This window comes from Manis pentadactyla, chromosome 5 (assembly GCF_030020395.1).
Source record: "Manis pentadactyla isolate mManPen7 chromosome 5, mManPen7.hap1, whole genome shotgun sequence".
NCBI lineage: Eukaryota > Metazoa > Chordata > Mammalia > Pholidota > Manidae > Manis > Manis pentadactyla.
Genome location: NC_080023.1, coordinates 92,322,376 through 92,344,259, shown reverse-complemented (window position 1 = coordinate 92,344,259; position 21,884 = coordinate 92,322,376). Strand labels below are relative to the sequence as shown.

The window sequence follows — 21,884 nt, the reverse complement described above, 5'->3', positions numbered from 1 at the left end:
TGCTATGGTTATATGGAATGGCCATGTTAATATGTTACTCTAAGTATTTTATGTCATTTAATATTTTCTCCCACTTTTTTAAATTGCAGATCTACAGAACAAAAGGAAATGTGGTACTCTTTCCTGCAAAGGTATTTTGTCAATATACATATCTTAAATCTTTAATCCATGATAAAGTTATATAAATCTCTTCAAAGCAGGACCCCCAAATTATTCTCCCTCTCCTTAGTAGAAATTGTTCTGTCACTTACATGCAGGTTGTGCTGCTTTTTGAGGAACTACTGGTTCTCATCCTCATCTTCCTCTTCTCTCCAACCTAATTACTGGAGCTAACATTATTCTCAAAACGTGTTAAATTTTCATGAAGTACAGGTGACACTACTGATTCTCGAAGCAACTGCTACTTCGTACTTTTGACCCAGGAAGGTGCCAGGCCCCCTCAAACAGGCAGGAAAGCTTTGAGAATGGATATGCTCCCCAAATCCCACTTGACAAGGGAAACCAGAAAATTCCTGGGTCAAATCTTCTTTTCTTGAAATATGACTGCATGTTTTCTTCCAACACACAATTTGATTTTGCTGAGTTTTTGATATGCCTTTAAAAATAACAAAGTATATTGAAAATATTAACAACATAGATTGATTTGAAAATAAGCAAATAGGTAACTCATCCTACTATTTTGGGTTATTATTGAATTTGATTAGGTATACCCATTTGGCCAAAGAGAAGGACCAGCCCAAAAGCATTTCCCTCGACATCTTCACTGAGGACATCAAGAAGTGTACCTCTGTAAGTGTTTTTTTTTTTTTTTTTTTTTTTTAATAATTATTTTTTATTGAAGGGTAGTTGACACACAGTATTACATTACATGAGTTTCAAGTGTACAACACAGTGGTAGAACATTTATATACATAATTCTAGGTTCCAGCTATCACCCTACCAGGCTGTTACAATATCTTGACTATATTCCTTATGCTATACATTACATCCCGGTTACTAATTTATTTTACCATTGGAAGTCTGTCCTTTTTTTTTTTTTTTTTTTTTTTTTTGTGAGGGCATCTCTCATATTTATTGATCAAATGGTTGTTAACGACAATAAAATTCTGTATAGGGGAGTCAATGCTCAATGCACAATCATTATTCCACCCCAAGCCTAATTTTTGTCAGTCTCCAATCTTCTGAGGCATAACAAACAAGTTTTTACATGTAGAACAAATTCTTACATAATGAATAAGTTACATAGTGAACAGTACAAGGGCAGTCATCACAGAAACTTTCGGTTTTGCTCATGCATTATGAACTATAAACAGTCAGTTCAAATATGAATACTCATTTGGTTTTTATACTTGATTTATATGTGGATACCACATTTCTCTCTTTATTATTATTATTTTTAATAAAATGCTGAAGTGGTAGGTAGATACAAGATAAAGGTAGAAAACATAGTTTAGTGTTGTAAGAGAGCAAATGTAGATGATCAGGTGTGTGCCTGTAGACTATGTGTTAATCCAAGCTAGACAAGGGCAATAAAACATCCACGTATGCAGAAGATTTCTATCTGAACGGGGGGGTGAGGTTCTAAGCCTCACCTCTGTTGATCCCCAATTTCTCACCTGATGGCCCCCCTGCGACTGTGCCTGTCTTAGGTTGTTCCTCCCTTGAGGAATCTTACCCGTCTCTGGCTAACCAGTCATCTTCCGGGGCCATACAGGGAAATGTGAAGTTGGTAAGTGAGAGAGAAGCCTTATTGTTTGAAAAAGTTAGCTTTTTACTTCTTTGCATATTTATGCCCTGTGGCTTCTATGCCCAGCATTTGTCTTGAGGTATCTTTACCACTTGGAAGAATTATGATACTCGGTAAATTTGATATGAGGCACGAATTCTATTTAAGGGTTGTAATTAGGAAGGAAGAAGAAAAGCTATAGAAGTAGCAGGCGGAAGAAAACATGGGAAGATTGATTATTTCTTTGATATATCTTCTTGTAGAGTAACTTCAGCATGTATAGGTTTTAAGCTACTACTTAAATTGCACACACACATTAACATAATAGGAGTATAGTTACATAACCAAAGCATATCTGTAATTACCAGCCATCTGCAGTGAAACCAAGATAACCAGTTAGGCACCTTAGGCATTTGTGAAAACTTATCTATGATATGGTGGATATTGTCCAAATGAACTTGAACAGTCTGAGAGAAATCAGACAAATTAAAACAACCCATTCCTGGGGACTGTTCACATGCCATATGTTCTTTTAACAATAAATAGTTTGTAGTTGTAAGACTTTGGAGCGCTACAATTTGCACTTCTCCTAATTCTTGGTTGAGTTCCAACAGTATAGATCCAGTCAAATTTGTTGTTTTACTGTATGCACAGGCCAGCTTAGATATCTCCTTCCTCATTCCCATGGCAGGTCCAGGAACTGGTGGGATGAGTGCATCTACAGCTGTAGCAGTGCGTGGGTCTTTGTTGGGGTTTTTTGATGATCATCTTCTGGCATGAGTCTTCCAGAGGGTGCAGATGTTGGAAGTTCTTTTTCATATCGTATCTTAGTTCATTTTCGGGGTAGCCCAATTAGGCTTTGATCCTCTGTATAAACACAAACAGACCCTTTGCCTACACTTTTATATGCCCTTTATACCCTTGTGTAGAACTCGTTGGAGGTTACCACACAGGAACTGCCCTTTTTTTTTTTTTTTTTTTTTTTTTTGCTATCACTAATCTACACTTACATGACGAATATTATGTTTACTAGGCTCTCCCCTATACCAGGTCTCCCCTATAAACCCCTTTACAGTCACTGTCCATCAGCATAGCTAAATGTTGTAGAATCACTACTTGCCTTCTCTGTGTTGTACAGCCCTCCCTTTTCTCCTACCCCCCCATGCATGTTAATCTTAATACCCCCCTACTTCTCCCCCCCTTATCCCTCCCTACCCACCCATCCTCCCCAGTCCCTTTCCCTTTGGTACCTGTTAGTCCATTCTTGAGTTCTGTGATTCTGCTGCTGTTTTGTTCCTTCAGTTTTTCCTTTGTTCTTATATTCCACAGATAAGTGAAATCATTTGGTATTTCTCTTTCTCCGCTTGGCTTGTTTCACTGAGCATAATACCCTCCAGCTCCATCCATGTTGCTGCAAATGATTGGATTTGCCCTTTTCTTATAGCTGAGTAGTATTCCATTGTGTATATGTACCACATCTTCTTTATCCATTCATCTATTGATGGACATTTAGGTTGCTTCCAATTCTTGGCTATTGTAAATAGTGCTGCAATAAACATAGGGGTGCATCTGTCTTTCTCAAACTTGATTGCTGCATTCTTAGGGTAAATTCCTAGGAGTGGAATTCCTGGGTCAAATGGTAAGTCTGTTTTGAGCATTTTGATGTACCTCCATACTGCTTTCCACAATGGTTGAACTAACTTACATTCCCACCAGCAGTGTAGGAGGGTTTCCCTTTCTCCACAGCCTCGCCAACATTTGTTGTTGTTTGTCTTTTGGATGGCAGCCATCCTTACTGGTGTGAGGTGATACCTCATTGTAGTTTTAATTTGCATTTCTCTGATCATTAGCGATGTGGAGCATCTTTTCATGTGTCTGTTGGCCATCTGTATTTCTTTTTTGGAGAACTGTCTGTTCAGTTCCTCTGCCCATTTTTTAATTGGGTTATTTGTTTTTTGTTTGTTGAGGCGTGAGAGCTCCTTATATATTCTGGACGTCAAGCCTTTATCGGATGTGTCATTTTCAAATATATTCTCCCATACTGTAGGGATCCTTCTTGTTCTATTGATGGTGTCTTTTGCTGTACAGAAGCTTTTCAGCTTAATATAGTCCCACTTACTCATTTTTGCTGTTGTTTTCCTTGCCCGGGGAGATATGTTCAAGAAGAGGTCACTCATGTTTGTGTCTAAGAGGTTTTTGCCTATGTTTTCTTCCAAGAGTTTAATGGTTTCATGGCTTACATTCAGGTCTTTGATCCATTTTGAGTTTACTTTTGTATATGGGGTTAGACAATGGTCCAGTTTCATTCTCCTACATGTAGCTGTCCAGTTTTGCCAGCACCACCTGTTGAAGAGACTGTCATTTCGCCATTGTATGTCCATGGCTCCTTTATGAAATATTAATTGACCATATATGTCTGGGTTAATGTCTGGATTCTCTAGTCTGTTCCATTGGTCTGTGGCTCTGCTCTTGTGCCAGTACCAAATTGTCTTGATTACTATGGCTTTATAGTAGAGCTTGAAGTTGGGGAGTGAGATCCCCCCTACTTTATTCTTCTTTCTCAGGATTGCTTTGGCTATTCGGGGTCTTTTGTGTTGTTTCCATATGAATTTTTGAATTATTTGTTCCAGTTCATTGAAGAATGTTGCTGGTAGTTTCATAGGGATTGCATCAAATCTGTATATTGCTTTGGGCAGGATGGCCATTTTGACGATATTAATTCTTCCTAGGCACGAGCATGGGATGAGTTTCCATCTGTTAGTGTCCCCTTTAATTTCTCTTAAGAGTGACTTGTAGTTTTCAGAGTATAAGTCTTTCACTTCTTTGGTTAGGTTTATTCCTAGGTATTTTATTTTTTTTGATGCAATTGTGAATGGAGTTGTTTTCCTGATTTCTCTTTCTGTTGGTTCATTGTTAGTATATAGGAAAGCCACAGATTTCTGTGTGTTGATTTTGTATCCTGCAACTTTGCTGTATTCCGATATCAGTTCTAGTAGTTTTGGGGTGGAGTCTTTAGGGTTTTTTATGTACAGTATCATGTCATCTGCAAATAGTGACAGTTTAACTTCTTCTTTACCAATCTGGATTCCTTGTATTTCTTTATTTTGTCTGATTGCCGTGGCTAGGACCTCCAGTACTATGTTAAATAACAGTGGAGAGAGTGGGCATCCCTGTCTAGTTCCCGATCTCAGAGGAAATGCTTTCAGCTTCTCGCTGTTCAATATAATGTTGGCTGTGGGTTTATCATAGATGGCCTTTATTATGTTGAGGTACTTGCCCTCTATTCCCATTTTGCTGAGAGTTTTTCACATGAATGGATGTTGAACTTTGTCAAATGCTTTTTCAGCATCTATGGAGATGATCATGTGGTTTTTGTCTTTCTTTTTGTTGATGTGGTGGATGATGTTGATGGACTTTCGAATGTTGTACCATCCTTGCATCCCTGGGATGAATCCCACTTGGTCATGGTGTATGATCCTTTTGATGTATTTTTTAATTCGGTTTGCTAATATTTTGTTGAGTATTTTTGCATCTACGTTCATCAGGGATATTGGTCTGTAGTTTTCTTTTTTGGTGGGGTCTTTGCCTGGTTTTGGTATTAGGGTGATGTTAGCTTCATAGAATGAGTTTGGGAGTATCCCCTCCTCCTCTATTTTTTGGAAAACTCTAAGGAGAATGGGTATTATGTCTTCCCTGTATGTCTGATAAAATTCCGAGGTAAATCCATCTGGCCCGGGGGTTTTGTTCTTTGGTAGTTTTTTGATTACCGCTTCAATTTCGTTGCTGGTAATTGGTCTGTTTAGATTTTCTGTTTCTTCCTGGGTCAATCTTGGAAGGTTGTATTTTTCTAGGAAGTTGTCCATTTCTCCTAGGTTTTCTAGCTTGTTACCATATAGGTTTTCATAGTATTCTCCAATAATTCTTTGCATTTCCGTGGGGTCCGTCGTGATTTTTCTTTTCTCGTTTCTGATACTGTTGATTTGTGTTGACTCTCTTTTCTTCTTAATAAGTCTGGCTAGAGGCTTATCTATTTTGTTTATTTTCTCGAAGAACCAGCTCTTGGTTTCATTGATTTTTGCTATTGTTTTATTCTTCTCAATTTTATTTCTTTCTTCTCTGATCTTTATTATGTCCCTCCTTCTGCTGACCTTAGGCCTCATCTGTTCTTCTTTTTCCAATTTCGATAATTGTGACATTAGACCATTCATTTGGGATTGCTCTTCCTTTTTAAAATATGCTTGGATTGCTATATACTTTCCTCTTAAGACTGCTTTTGCTGCGTCCCACGGAAGTTGGGGCTTAGTGTTGTTGTTGTCATTTGTTTCCATATATTGCTGGATCTCCATTTTGATTTGGTCATTGATCCATTGATTATTTAGGAGCGTGTTGTTAAGCCTCCATGTGTTCGTGAGCCTCTTTGCTTTCTTTGTACAGTTTATTTCTAGTTTTATGCCTTTGTGGTCTGAAATGTTGGTTGGTAGGATTTCAATCTTTTGGAATTTTCTGAGGCTCTTTTTGTGGCCTAGTATGTGGTCTATTCTGGAGAATGTTCCATGTGCACTTGAGAAGAATGTATATCCCGCTGCTTTTGGATGTAGAGTTCTATAGATGTCTATTAGGTCCATCTGCTCTACTGTGTTGTTCAGTGCTTCCGTGTCCTTACTTATTTTCTGCCCAGTGGATCTATCCTTTGGGGTGAGTGGTGTGTTGAAGTCTCCTAGAATGAATGCATTGCAGTCTATATCCCCCTTTAGTTCTGTTAGTATTTGTTTCACATATGCTGGTGCTCCTGTGTTGGGTGCATATATATTTAGAATGGTTATATCCTCTTGTTTGACTGAGCCCTTTATCATTATGTAGTGTCCTTCTTTATCTCTTGTTACTTTCTTTGTTTTGAAGTCTATTTTGTCTGATATTAGTACTGCAACCCGTGCTTTCTTCTCACTGTTGTTTGCTTGAAATATGTTTTTCCATCCCTTGACTTTTAGTCTGTACATGTCTTTGGGTTTGAGGTGAGTTTCTTGTAAGCAGCATATAGATGGGTCTTGCTTTTTTATCCATTCTATTACTCTGTGTCTTTTGATTGGTGCATTCAACCCATTAACATTTAGGGTGACTATTGAAAGATATGTACTTATTGCCATTGCAGGCTTTAAATTCGTGGTTACCAAAGGTTCAAGGTTAGCCTCTTTAGTATCTTACTGCCTAACTTAGCTCGCTTATTGAGCTGTTATATACACTGTCTGGAGATTCTTTTCTTCTCTCCCTTCTTGTTCCTCCTCCTCGATTCTTCATATGTTGGGTGTTTTGTGCTGTGCTCTTTCTAGGAGTGCTCCCATCTAGAGCAGTCCCTGTAAGATGTTCTGTAGAGGTGGTTTGTGGAAAGCAAATTCCCTCAGCTTTTGTTTGTCTGGGAATTGTTTAATCCCACCGTCATATTTGAATGATAGTCGTGCTGGATACAGTATCCTTGGTTCAAGGCCCTTCTGTTTCATTGTATTAAATATATCATGCCATTCTCTTCTGGCCTGTAGGGTTTCTGTTGAGAAATCTGACGTTAGCCTGATGGGTTTCCCTTTATAGGTGACCTTTTTCTCTCTAGCTGCCTTTAACACTCTTTCCTTGTCCTTGATCTTTGCCATTTTAAGTATTATGTGTCTTGGTGTTGCCCTTCTTGGATCCTTTCTGTTGGGGGTTCTGTGTATTTCCGTGGTCTGTTTGATTACTTCCTCCCCCAGTGTGGGGAAGTTTTCAGCAATTATTTCTTCTAAGATACTTTCCATCTCTTTTCCTCTCTCTTCTTCTTCTGGGACCCCTATAATACGGATATTGCTCCTTTTAGATTGGTCACACAGTTCTCTTAATATTGTTTCATTCCTGGAGATCCTTTTTTCTCTCTCTATGTCAGCTTCTATGCGTTCCTGTTCTCTGATTTCAATTCCATCAATGGCCTCTTGCATTCTATCCATTCTGCTTATAAACCCTTCCAGAGTTTGTTTCATTTCTGCGATCTCCTTTCTGGCATCTGTGATCTCTTTCCGGACTTCATCCCATTTTTCTTGCGTATTTCTCTGCATCTCTGTCAGCATGTTTATGATTCTTATTTTGAATTCTTTGTCAGGAAGACTGGCTAGGTCTGTCTCCTTCTCTGGTGTTGTCTCTGTGATCTTTGTCTGCCTGTAGCTTTGCCTTTTCATGGTGATAGGAATAGTCTGCAGAACTGGGACGAGTGACGGCTGGAAGGACTTCCCTTCTTGTTGGTTTGTGGCCCTCCTCTCCTGGGAGAACAGCGACCTCTAGTGGCTTGTGCTGCGCAGCTGCGCGCAGACAGGGTTTCTGCTTCCTGCCCGGCTGCTATGGAGTTAATCTCCGCTGTTGCTGTGGGCGTGGCCTGGCTCGGGCAGCTACTCCAAAATGGTGGAGTCGCGTTGGAGCAGGAGCTGCTGGGAGTCTATTTATCTCCGTAAGGGGCCTCCCTGCTCCCTGCAGCCCAGGGGTTAGGGTGCCCAGAGATCCCGGATTCCCTACCTCTGGATTAAGTGACCCGCCCTGCCCCTTTAAGACTTCCAAAAAGCACCCGCCAAAACAAAACAATGACCACAAAAAAAACAAGAAAAAAAATTTTTTTTAATTAAAAAAAAAAAAATTTTTAATTAAAAAAAAAAAGGTGGTCGTTCATTTTTCTTTATTCTCCGGTGCCAGCCTCAGGCCTCTGCTCACCGGTCTTTCTGCCCTGTTTCCCTAATATTGGGGTCCCTGTCCCTTTAAGACTTCCAAAAAGCGCTCGCCAAAACAAAGCAGCAAAAAAGCAAAAAAAAAAAAAAAAAATGGTCGCGCGCTTTTCTTATGTCCTCTGTCGCCCAGCCTCCAGTGCCTGCTCACTGTTCTTGCTGCCCTGTTTTCCCAGTATCGAGGGCCCTGCACTCTGGCCCGGATGGCTGGGGCTGGGTGTTCGGCAGCCCTGGGCTCCGTCTCCCTCCCGCTCTGCCTGCTCTTCTCCCGCCGGGAGCTGGGGGGAGGGGCGCTCGGCTCCCGCGGGGCCGGGGCTTGTATCTTACCCCCTTCGCGAGGCGCTGGGTTCTCTCAGGTGCGGATGTGGTCTGGATATTGTCCTGTGTCCTCTGGTCTTTATTCTAGGAAGGGTTGTCTTTGTTATATTTTCATAGATATGTGTGGTTTTGGGAGGAGATTTCCGCTGCTCTACTCACGCCGCCATCTTCCGCCCCACCCCCCTGTAAGTGTTTTTAAGACCAACAATTAAATTTCAAGTTTCTGATGTAGGCGGAATGAGAGACAGAGCGAGCTCGGGGGGATGGGAGGGAGAAAGGAACAGTGGAGGAGAGAGTATTTAGAAAGTACCATGTTGGGAAAATGTATTTTTGTGTATATAAAAAGTGAATCCTAGGTGATACGAAGATAGGGGAATCCATAATAGGTACAGTGCTTAAGCATGGAAAGAGCATGGTATATTAATGCCCATAACGTGTCTCAAGATCCTTCAAATAGCAATTATAGTGGCTTCTTGTAATTAAGTGATTTTTTATTTTCCTATTAGAATTAAACATTTTTTCCAGATGTCACTACTTACAGAGTGGTTTGGGTTGTTTCTATAGTTTTTATTCCCTATGATGTTTTATTTGTAGTAATTGTAATCTTACAGGAAAGCTACAAAAACACAGTATAAACAATACCCCATATGCCCTTTATGTACATTCACCTATTTAGTAATGTTTTATTCCATTTGCTTTATTATTTATTTTCTATTTCTCTCTGTATGTGTATGTGTATACCTATGTTTGAGGGCATACACTCGCCACAGCCCTTCATCCTTAAATATTAAGTATGTCCTAAGAATAATGATATTCCATTATTTAACCACCACACAGTCATCACCTTAGGAAATTAAACATTTAATCTACTGTTTGTTGTCCCATTCTGTCAGCTGACCTCAATAATATCATCTTTCCACTACAGGATCCACTCAAGGGCCAGGTATTACATTTAGTTTCTATGTGAAAGGCAGAGTTGTTTTGAAAGTCGTTCATTCTGTGAAATGTCAGGATTGAATTGAGCGGAGAGGATGATACTTTTAAGGGATCAGCATATTTCTACTTCATTCTTTTTAAGCTATTGGGGAAAATATCAAACCATTAGCCCTAATTATTCATGTATAATTTCATTTCTGAAACTATAGTGCACTATCATAGACATTAACAATGAGGAACAAAATATTCTGTTTATTTTTTATGATACTGTTATTCTTCATAATACTCTGTTATGCTTTAAGTAGCTCTAGATCATACACAATACTATTTTAAGGTGGGGGGAAGAGGTAGTTTAAGAAAGTTATTTCGCATACAGTAGCAAAACTCATGCTGCTTCTGAGTGCCACAGAGATGCATTAGTTGAGGGATATGAGTCTAGACAATCCTCCTGTAGCAAAGCACAATCTTGTCTCTGCCTGTTTTGATTTCCATTGTGCCTGTGGGTTACATTCAGAATTTTTCATGGATAATCACCTTGAAATTTTTAAAATGAACTTTATTTACACACAATTTACACAAAATAAAACAATTTTAATGTTCTTCATTCATTACCAAAGCCCCAAGTTTCCCTCTCATACTGTTTCACTTCATCCTGGCGAAACTTCCCTTAGCATTTCTTGAGAACATCTTATACCAACAGTTTTTCTTTATTTCTTTTATCTGACAATGCCTGTATTTCACTCATGCTCTCGAAAGTTTCATGTATATTAAAGCCTTTGATATTGTCCACAGGTCCCTCAGGTTCTATTTATTTTTTTCAATCTTGGTTTCTCTCTTTCTTTTTCAGTCTGGATCATTTCTATTACCTATTTTTAAATCACTGACTTTTACGCTTGCCATCTTCATTTTGTAATTTAGCCCATCCGATAAATTTTCTTTCAAATATATTACCAATAAAAACGTGTTATTTTTAAACATTTTGAGTTTCTATGGTGAGATTCGTATATTTTTAATTATAAGCATATTTTCATTGATATCATCAAACATAATTACAATAGTTGTTTTGGGTAATAATTTGAACACCTAGACATTTCAAGGTTGGCCTGAAGTCTTGAGAATTGATCACATCTTTCTGGTTCTTTATAGATCATGTTAACACTTAGGTCAAAAGGGAAAAACAGGTCATATTTCTGTTTTTCAAATTGTTTGATAAAATGGTTTTTTTTTTTCAACCTATTTTCATACAAAGACTCTACTGGAATGTATCTGTTTTGGAGAAGAGAGAACATGCAGGAAGAAATACATACAACCCTGTAATTATTATTTTGAACACAGTATGTTCCATATGCTGTGAAAAGCCATTTATTATCTTACAGGCCAGATAAATTAGGGAGTGACTGCCAGCATTTCAAAACAGATTAGTGTTTTTGTTTTTTATACCTTACAAGCAATGTCATGGGAGAGTTTTTAAATTGTATTGGAGAGTTTTTGGACATCTTTAAAAATAGAACTGTTACAAAAGTTTTTTAAAAATTAAAAAAAAAAACGTATATCCCAAGCTAAAACACACTGTTTGAATACTTCTATAAAATTTAGCACAGTGCTGTTAACTCTACTTCTGGGTTCTGAAACACTGATTCATAATCCTTAGTGCTACAAGTAATTTGAAATCCATGAATGCTTTTGTTTACAAAAGTCCCTTTATCAAACAATTTTCAGGGTCATCTGGCAAATCAGGCAGTTGAATTGAAATCAAAAAGAAAAAAAAATACAATGAAAAGAAAAATAATACGTTAAAAAAGGGTTTCTTTTAACTTTGTTTTTAATTTTTAAGGCCCATGAATGTCCATTTACACAGTTTTCTTTGACCACTTTATCAGATGACACGGGCCTCATCGTCTGATAATATTATAATGTTATATTGTGCATAGTAAATGTTACTTACATATTGTCTTACTTTTAAATATCTCTTGAAATTCAGATAGTTTGATAGATACCATCTCAGTATAATATTAATCCCTTTTAGGTAATTTTCTGTAAACTGTCCTGTTTTTATGAGCAGTTTCTCAGTGTGAAAAATGATAGAAAGCTAGTATAAATACTTGTTCACTGTCAGATTTGGGAACGGAACTCCAATTTCTAATATTTTCAGTCTCATTTGCTAGACTCATTGGTTTGTCTCAACAGATTTCAACAATGAAAATCCTAGTACTCATGTCATCTGATGGAGAGAAAGTACACTATTTTTTTAATGTCTTTATATATTAAAGAGATTTAATGTTCTTATTGTGTTCTTACTGAAGCTGAGTATATAACTGCAAAGAAACAAAGCCATACTATAAAAACACAACTGAAGAAGAAAGAAAAGCATCCAGTTCCTCCTTTTTCAACTCCTCCCCTCTCCATTATCTTCACAGCCTGAGGATGTTGAGGACAAGCCCATGTGCCCTCTCAGAGTTCTCAGTCTTCCTCTTTCTTAATGAAGCTGTTACGTTTTATGCGCCACAAATCCTCTAAGAGAAATACATATTTTACTGAAATGCTTCCTACTACCTAAATGCTTTTTAAGGGAATGGAAACAAATTGTAATTAGGGTTTGCTTTACATGTGCTTTATTTTCTTATTGCCTGAAAACAAGTTTTGACTTTAGAATATGGATAATAATTTGCCAATAATTATTTGCTCACCTGGTTTAAATTTTTAAATTCATGGCCATTTTCTTATTTCTTTCTTACAGCCTTTAACTATAACAGTAAAAACCTCAGACACAGTGAATGATGTCATCAACATGTCACTACAAGTGCTAGGAGTAACTGTAAGTTACCTGCAAGCTATTTTTAGTAAAAACCAAATTTGATTTTGCAAGCTCATGTGTTCACCCATCATAAGATAGCTGATTACTATACATAGCAAAGTCTTATTTCTCCCGAAAATGTAGAAATTGGAGGTAGCAAAGCTATGTTATTAGCCTATACATGGGTACTATTCCTGCATTCCCAACTTAATTTTGTGCAAATTGAAACTCAGAGCATAAAATTGGGCTATAATATGAGAAGGCTAATCACATTGCATATTTATTATAAACAATATAACCAAAGAATATACATAAGACAACTCATAAGACTCTAAATCTTTCTTCCTCTATGGGGCTACTCTTTCTGAATCTTCTTTCCTGATCCCTCCTCTCCCATCCCTGTTTACCTTGGTCATCACCTGAGGACTCAGTCTCAGTATCATTCATCTCAAATGGCATAGATGATCGACATATAGAGATCACCTGGCTAGAATCTACATCCCCTTAATGCAGCTCCTGAGAATGAGAGAAGCTAATGCCTTGTTTAAACAAGTAAAGGAGGCGAGGGTTGAATAAGACCACAATCTGGGGATATCTGTATACGCATCACTTTCATTTTGTTTTCTTTTAAATGCCACGTCCCTCCTTTAGATGGGGCTAGAGCGAGCTGCTGAAATTTTTTTTTGGTGAAAGAGATGGGTATATTTCAGGGTGAGGTTTCGTAAGGGAAAAGAGATATCAGATGGACAGAGCTGAAGGAAGCATTTGCAATGCACAGTTTCTTATATAAAATTCTCTGTAAATGGGAAAAGTCCTGTTATTGTGTGACAGAATTACAAAATTGTAATTTAAGTTTTGTTTGACCCAATGGCACAATTAAACCCCTTAAAAACTGTAGGCAACCAGAATTTGCATAAGAAATAAAGGATTTCTGAACAAATGGAATTTAATAATATGCTTAAAATAAAATTGACTATAGGCATTGAGTGAAACACAGATTATATTGATTTTTAACCTATATGATATGTATGCCCTGAATAATAAAAAAATCTTGGAAGAGAGCGGGTGGTTTCAGGGATGAAGTTGGGGAGACTGATTAATGATACAACTAATTTGATTTTATGTTTGTGATTTTCCTTTGCTTAAGGCGATCAATCTCAACTAGGCAAGAAAACATTTCTATTTTAATGAAAAACGGGTTATTTGGCTACATATGAAGCTTGATTTAAAGGAATCCAATATCGTGTTTCCAATCCCTATTTCAAAATATTTTTACTGGCTCTCAATTCCTTTTTGCAATGACTTTGAGCAGATTTAGCTGTGTGTGTGTGTGTGTGTGTGTGTGTGTGTGTGTGTGTGAGAGAGAGAGAGAGAGAGAGAAAGAGAGAGACAGAGAGACAGAGAGACAGAGAGATAGAGATTGCTTCCATGCTTGGACCCTTCTTCATGTGGGTAAGGCCATGATTTTAATCAGGAGTACAGGCAAGCATAATAACTATCATCAACTCCATTTCAAACATTTCTTGCTTCATTGTCTCCTGAAGGATTCTTTGAAAGAGTTCAGCAGTCTTTATAATTTAGACTTGTCTGTTTCAAGTGGGAATGCTGGTGTTACTGCAGGGACTAATTGCTTTCTGCATCCGACCTGTGCTCTAGGTTAGAGTCCATGCCCATTCAGTCCCTAAAGTGGGGCTTGTCCGCACCAAAGCCAGTGGGCTGACTTCATGCTGCCATCTGCTCAAGGCCTCTTGGACATTTCTCTCCTTCTCCTCAGGGCTGCTGAGCTGATGATGCCTTTCAGGTTTTACTTTGCTCAGGAATAATCATGGCACTGTGTGTGGCTTTCTGGAGGATGTGCTTGTCTGGGCAGGGACATCTGAAAGCAAAAACCAACATTCTCCAAGGAGTCTGGAGACAACATGAGGCAGGACTCTTGAGATTAGCCTTTTCCTCCTTAGTGATGGGGGCATAAGAATGTTTTCTTGTGCCACGAACCACCCACAAAGTGAGGGACTGATTGCCTTGTGGTGCTATAGATCCTTGGCCTTTATCAAAGGGACAAGAATCTGGGATGGTCACTGGGGGACAAAAGGTGACTGAAGTCAGCATTGTTAACTCAAAAACTGTAGCTACACCCCATGGATCAAATAGCATTTATACTGGACTCAATTCTTTCTTCTTGGAAACAACTAACTGCTAAGGAAATGTGTTCTTCAAGTACTACTGTGAAAGACTTATTGTGAAACATTCTTTTTGTCTCCAAGGGCTCTGAGGAAGATTACCAGCTTTGGGTCACTTCTGAGAAGGAAAAAACCCTACATCCACTCATTGGTAAGTGCCAGGGAAAATCTATGATGAGGTTGGTGGGGTTCAAAATTCTAACTGTAAAATCTCAAGTTACTGGCTCTTTGGTCTTAAGTTTAAATACATTTCAAAGTGAAAATCTCATACAGTGTTCATTGATATGGTTAGTATTCAAGAATTGCTCTGTCCCACCTCCTAACTATAAAATAGCCTCTAATTTGTGAGAATCTTGTAAAATCCAGTCATGTCTCTGATTCCAAATCCAAATATTTATCATCTGCTCTGTGCCCAGAATTTTTCTCAGTGGCCTAAAGAAAATGAGATGATCACATTTAGATCCCTCAAGTCGTCACTGACTGAGCCACAAGTACTTTTCTGTGTCTCAGGTTGAGTTTACCAGGATTGTTCTCGAGGTTATTGATACAGAGCTTACACCTCTACTAAAATAGTTATTACAAGTCAGCTCAAAATAGTAATTCTTGGATCAGTAAATTTGTTCACTGTGGAAATGGAAATAGATTAAAATAAACACATGCACAGGATCTGTGAGAGACCTTGCAATACAGTAATGGTGACAATGACTTTTCCTAGAAATCTTCAAGCATTTCCTCTTACATAATTATTAATTTTTAATCTTTCCAACAATCCATTGGCTATTAGTCATTCTCCAATGAATCAAAGAATATTTTCAAGTGATCTGTAAAATCTAAAGAACCAAGTTTTCTCTATGAAATATATACTCCCCATCTGAGAATACAAAGAGCCACCAGGTGCATAGCTGAGGACAGCGTGCCCAGTTGCTTCATTTTTTTCAGTTAATAAGAAATCAGCAATAAAGTGAAAAACATCAAATACCTAGGTATATGTATTTTAATAAAATACATTAACTTAGATAAAACAATATAGATGGTGTTAGGGTCCAGGACTCCGGGGCTTCTCCAGAGAAGAAACCACACAGGCACGGAGATGTACATCCAAGCAAAGTCTTTATTCAGCCAGCTAGCTGGGGCCGACAGCACCTCCCCTGACACACAGATCGAGTCCGAGCTGTCGACCCCCAAGCAACTTTAGGTATAGATTATATAGGATTTCCACAGCCATTACACCAACGCCCATACATTACCACAACCAATGAAGTTAAAACACACCCCATGCTTTAACCAATAAAGTTGAAACGGGGACCCGCCGCTTGCCTGACCTTTGCACGAGCATCCCTTAACGTCTTGTCACGAGTTTCGTCCCCACGAGTTTCATCCCCCTTAGGGTATGGAAACTGGGTGGCTCTCACTCTAGGGTGTTTCTTGCATTCCCTTACAATGGTAACTTTTAAGCTTAGAACATCACGTACCACAGCTGGCTATAAGAGCCTGTCCATTCTTGACGGTCCCTCAGCAGCCATTCCGAATACTTTTCTTAGCATGCTGTAAATTCTCAATTGTGGACTAACTACTGGCTATACTGGTGATTTCATTGTATCTTATTCCTGTCACAGAAGCCTCTTCTGCCTTAAAAGATGGAAGTCACTGTGATTGTTGTGCTAAACAGAGTATTGACAATGCATGAGCACCAGATGAAAAGGAAAACAAGAGCTCCTCAAGTTACTTTCAATAATACATGTGAACTGAAAGAAAGGGAACTTTCACTCTATACTTGAGAAATGAAATCCAGGTCATGAGCCTAGAGTTTTGAGTTTTCTACGGAGAGGAAGCAATTTAGAGCATGGAAGAGCAAAACAAAACTCTTGGCTGGCAACTCCCCATGATTTTGGGTGCAGTTATCCACTCTGTAAAGAAGTGTTTTTGCACTCTGCTTTTGGGTTCCCAACACAGGGTGCATCCTTCCATTTGACCATTGGCAAGAGCCTCCTGGGGGTGGGGTGGGGTTGGTGGGGGAAGCATAAAGGCTCCCTGCTGCTCTTGAGTAGCCCTCGGTTTAGAATTGACAAAAGCAAATGGAAATTCTGTTTGTTAAGCTGACACCTTGAGGGAGAGAACAGTGATCATAGCAATTCTTAACGTATACTATTATTTGAAATTATTAACTACCGATGTTTACTATATTTACTCTGATCCTTATAAGCAAGTGCTTGAAGCATCAATGTAAGCTTCCAAGGGGCAATCTGCCTGAGCCTTACACATCTAGTTGATGTCAAGACAGAAACTGGGGGGGCCTTTAATATTCTCAGATGGAAGCACAGCACAAGTCAACATGGTGCACTGCCATGATGGGGCTGTGCATTCCAAGCAAAGCACCATGTTTAAGCTTTTTCTCTTTCTAAACCCTTCCTTGGGCACCTGCTTTCTGTAGGGGTTCCCCAGGTGAATGAATATGACACTGACTCAGAGGCACAGCATTCTTTGTCCAGAAGCCCCGGAATGGCAGCACACCCCAGAATGCTGCACATGCTCATGGTAAGGTAGGTTTGTACCCTACCCACCACCATCAGCCGGAATCTATATTTAGATTTTTCTCCATGCAGGGCATGAACATCCTTACGGAGTTAAAATGAGCCATCTCCCTGCTCCGTTCGTGCCCCAGGAACTACAGGATGCAATCTTTCCTTTCATCCTGAAGCCCAGGCAGCTGTCCAGGAGCCAACAAGGTAGAGGTGAGCCCCCTCCCTTCCTGCACTGGCTTTTTCTTGGCTGATCTCTCCACTCCTAAAAACAAACTCAGGACATAGAGTTGATTCTTCTCCATGAGGGGGTGGGGAGGCAGTACATGCAAGAACCTAACAATGAACCAGTAGCCCAAAATAAACCTCAGAGACACCCAATACATTGCTAGGAGGGGTTTTTTCCCCTTCATTCCTCTAGGTAGACAGTCTCTCCCTTCTCTGTGACCCCAGAGCTTTTCCAACATTCAGTTATGTTACGAACATAACTTGTGTCTTAATAAGAGCATGAGCTTCATATGTCCGGGGAATATATTTTCCCCATCACAGGGTTTTCTCCAGTATCTCAGGCCATCACAAGAAGTAATCAAATGATGGCCTGCTCAGAGAAACCTAGAATAAAGAATTCAGGGGGAGCAAATAATTATGGGACTTACCGACTTTAGATACGGTGGAGTAGCCTTGGTATTCTAGTTAGAATTGAACTCTCAGTGCTACCCACACAAGGAGCTCACTCACGTCTGCTTCACACCCATGTGGAGGCTACAACTCGATAGAAACTTAGGGATGGGGCTTATTATTCTTTCTTGCTACAATTTTTATCTCTGCCCTGCCAAAATGCTCCCAATGATGTGTCCTTCTCAGAAGAAACTGTGCTATTAATCTGAGAAGTATTTGAGCCAGAAAACAACTTCTACTCAAGGCATTTTTAACATTATGGTTGTTATCCTATAAGAACAATGATTCAAAAATTTGCTTTTTAAATGTTCATACCTTAATTCCACCGTGTACTCATATACTCACATACTCACAACCCATAGCATATATTTCTAGTAGTCAAAAGGGCAACATGAACTCTAAGACCAAATAATATACATTACAAATGGTCCAGCTAAGCCGGAAAATATTTTTAAGAAAGTTCACGACATAGTGTCTCCTTTGCTTTATGTCTGTGCTCATAGAGTAGCTAGAATAAATAGCTTTTTATCAAGTGATATAGCATTGTTCTTATGAAAAACTGAAGGTTTATAACAGAGTACATCAGATAGTTCTAGAAATAACAAAACCAGGTTACAAGTAGGGAAACCAGGTCACATACAACTCAACCTACATATGCATATGTAGGGTAAGCATGTGTATGTCCTGACAAACAGGATCCTCCTGCTGGATTGAAGAACGTATTTGTGTTCTTCCTTCTCTCCCTTTAAAATGGTCGGGGTGTGCATCTCAGGGCAGGAAGAAAGACCCTAATTAGGCGGAGCGGTGGCATTATTCCTTCACAACCACATAGCTTCTGGAAGCCGAAAGAGCAAGTAGAGAATGGGGGTGTGGTCTTCTGTGGGTGTCAAGGTTGCCTTAAGCCTCAGAGTGGATGAAGTTACTTTTATCGAGGCCGAGTGAGCCACGACTGGTGCCAAGCTGTATGTTAAAATCTTTAGTCCGCCAGTAAGACACATGGCTTCATTTATGTTTAAGTTGAGCAAACTGAAGCTCAAAGACTCTTGAGTAGCTTCCCCAACTAAGTGGGAAACCAGGAGCCTTTTGGTTATTTGATCCTGGTCTCGCTGACCCAGCGTCACAAGCACTGCTCCCTGTGAGTGCATGGGGCAGTGCTCTCACTCACTATATCCACGAAAAGCCAAGTGGATGGGCATTCGGGGATATTTGGTGAAATGTTACTCATGTACTTATATCTTTCTACAACTCAACTCCACTGTCGACATCTTTAAAGCATTCAGTTTTGTAAGTAGGTGGTTTAAGCAAACATTCAGTTGCCTTATTATGAAAACATTCATAGCTGTTTATCAGTAGTGCCCTGAACTGTTGCGTAATTAGAAATCATGCCTAGGCAGCTTGGTAGGGTTTCAGGAAAATTGGCCACCTGGGATCCGGTAATACAGCCACATGTAATGACTATTTCCAAGGACCCTGACAACAAAAGTCATCCATGGAGCTGCCTGAGGGTTGTGGCCCCCAGAGCATAGGACCAGAGGCCCGCTAAGAGTGGGGTCAAGCAGGTTGTGTCAGGAAGGGCAGACACTTTTGACAGGAGAAAGGGGATCACAGTTGGTCACTTGGAAAGCCCAATAGGAAATCTCAGAGTCACAGGAGACTTCCAATGAAGGTAGATGATGCCCACACTCTGCCTGATTTGAATACCAAATTTTCTTAGCTTTTAAAATGGGCTCTGACACTGAAATCCGCTGCACATGGCTAATACCTAGAAACCTGAACAGCTACAGGTTGTTTCATGAGGCAGGGAGGCAGGTAGTAGACACCTCTAAAAGGACTGACCCTGGCTTCAACCACGATATGGGGGAAGGTTCAACTACGATATCGGGAAGAACAACACATTAGCACCACAAGGATGCTATTGGCCAATTTCATAATGTGGGAAATTCCAAAAGGCCACTGACTCGGTTTCCTTTTCTTCTCGCCATTGGAACAAGTGTGATGTGCAGTGGCACTTGTGGAAAGAAGGTGAAGTGAATTAAACTACTAGTAATGATCATCCCACTTCTTCCTTAGATTCCTGCTGGAAGAGATTCAAAAAGGGTGTTGTCGCACACCTGGCCTGTTGGACGGGCTCTGGCAATTGACAGGAAAAACCGACTGGGTAGAACACCACGGCCCATTGCTCCTCAACGAGTCTTTCATCTTTACCTGTGGACACACTTTCTAAACGACCTACATTATGATGTACCAACAATTTTTCCCAGTGTCTGGGTATTTTCCAACACTTCTGGATCCTCATTTCACCCTTTTGCACTATTCCATGCTCTGGGAGGCTGACCTGCAAAGCCCTTGTACCTTCCCGTGTGTTCAGCCAATAACACCTAAGTCAGAGTAGTTTTACCACTTGCTCCTTTCCTGCTAGGTTTTGGTACTGGCTTCCTTCAGGCGGCAACTGGTCTGACAGCTGGAGTATATTTTATACTTTGTTAAAAGGGCCTAGGAAATATATATTTTTAATTAACGAGTAAGATGAGGATTAATGGCAATTTTAAATTAAATCTTAAAAATGCTTTAAAAAGATTTTGATCACTGTGGTGAACAATATACATAGACTTTGAAAGAGATCACATTAAAGTTTTATCTGGAGATTTTTCCCAAAATATTTTTTAAATTTCGCTATTTCCAGAAAATACTGAATTACATTTTTTTAAAAAAACTTTCCTACTTTATATACTTTGGCTGTTCTTTGGTGCTTTCAGAGACCAGATAATTATTATTGCGAATAGTGGAAAAGGATTTCCATAACCTAAATATGTAAAAAAGATCATTGGCAAGCATTTAGTATTTGTTACTGTTTCTCCTTCTTTTCTCCTCAGTGTACTCTTCCTCAGAAGCCATGAATTTTTGGAAATAGAGGAGACTACACAAGCAAAGTTGATTAAACAAAAACTGATATTACTCCCTTACTCTCTACACCACATATCTTGAACTCATCACATTCTTAAGAGGCAAATAAACCAGACTGACCACTAGGCTTTATCCTTAACAGAAATATGTATAAATTTGAAAAAGACTCAGGCCCCCTAGGTTCAGCTGCTGTGATTAATCATTACAAAGGCTTCCCCGTTGTTAGACACCTAGATTGGTTTACCCTTCAGGCCATTCACCTTAGTTAAGATGTAAGAGGAGGATGAGGAATTTGCATATCCTTTATGAGGTGGGACTTGGGTTTTGGGAACTCAGTGTAGTTTTCTGGCACATCAGTTTTGGGGAAAAACTACATATGGAAGTATTAGGAAATGTACTGTCTTAAAGCCATCCATGCTTTGGTATTTTGGAAAGCTGGAATAGACTCAGAGGTTGATGAGTATGTACTCACCATGCTAGATTGTACTTCTAAACATTGGGAGGGATGCAAAAAGCTTATAAAAATATTAAATTATCAAGTTCCTGCTTCACAAAAGCTCAGTTACCTCAGTAAAAGGATAAAATCTATTCTTACTGTCCTATTGAAAAATATAATACAGAGAATGTAATGTTTTAAACTAAAAAAGGGAAGCAACCAGAGGAGTCAATCTGTATCACCCTACCATATTTCTCAGGCTCAAAGTTCGTTTGGCCCTCCATCGCTCCCTTAATTCTCTGTCCATCTATCTGTGTGCTGATGAACTGCGCTTGCTGGGGCAGCATGCCTTCCTCAGGTTTTAGAATGGAGCGTGGATCAATGAGCCCATTATCGTGATCTCTTCTAGGGCATATTCTCAACTCACCAAGACTGAGTCCACAAAACCTAAATGTTGTAGACCCATCTCTTTTGTTCATAGGCTGTGAGAAAATGCATTAGAAAAACACAACGAAAGCTCCTCTTTTTGCCACCCTGAAGTACTTACTGAGCACCAACTATATTCAAAGCACTATGAAAATCCTGCCTAATTATCAGTTCTTTAAAACATAGATGTACTTTAACCTAATTGCTTTTATTGCATTGATTAACTGTTAAGGAAA

The 21,884-nt window shown here is 39.3% G+C and overlaps 1 protein-coding gene and 1 pseudogene across 1 annotated transcript; both read left to right on the top strand.

Moving 5' to 3' along the window:
- Positions 1-21,884, top strand: part of LOC118930075 (N6-adenosine-methyltransferase non-catalytic subunit-like) — a 181,148-nt pseudogene that overhangs the window by 99,193 nt on the left and 60,071 nt on the right.
- LOC118926335 (rho GTPase-activating protein 20-like) lies at positions 101-20,448 on the top strand. The gene is made up of 6 exons (XM_057502521.1): positions 101-131; positions 705-789; positions 12,449-12,526; positions 14,770-14,836; positions 17,289-17,417; positions 19,953-20,448. The coding sequence occupies exons 1-6, from the start codon at positions 109-111 to the stop codon at positions 20,021-20,023; spliced, it is 453 nt and encodes a 150-aa protein (XP_057358504.1). The 5' UTR covers positions 101-108; the 3' UTR covers positions 20,024-20,448.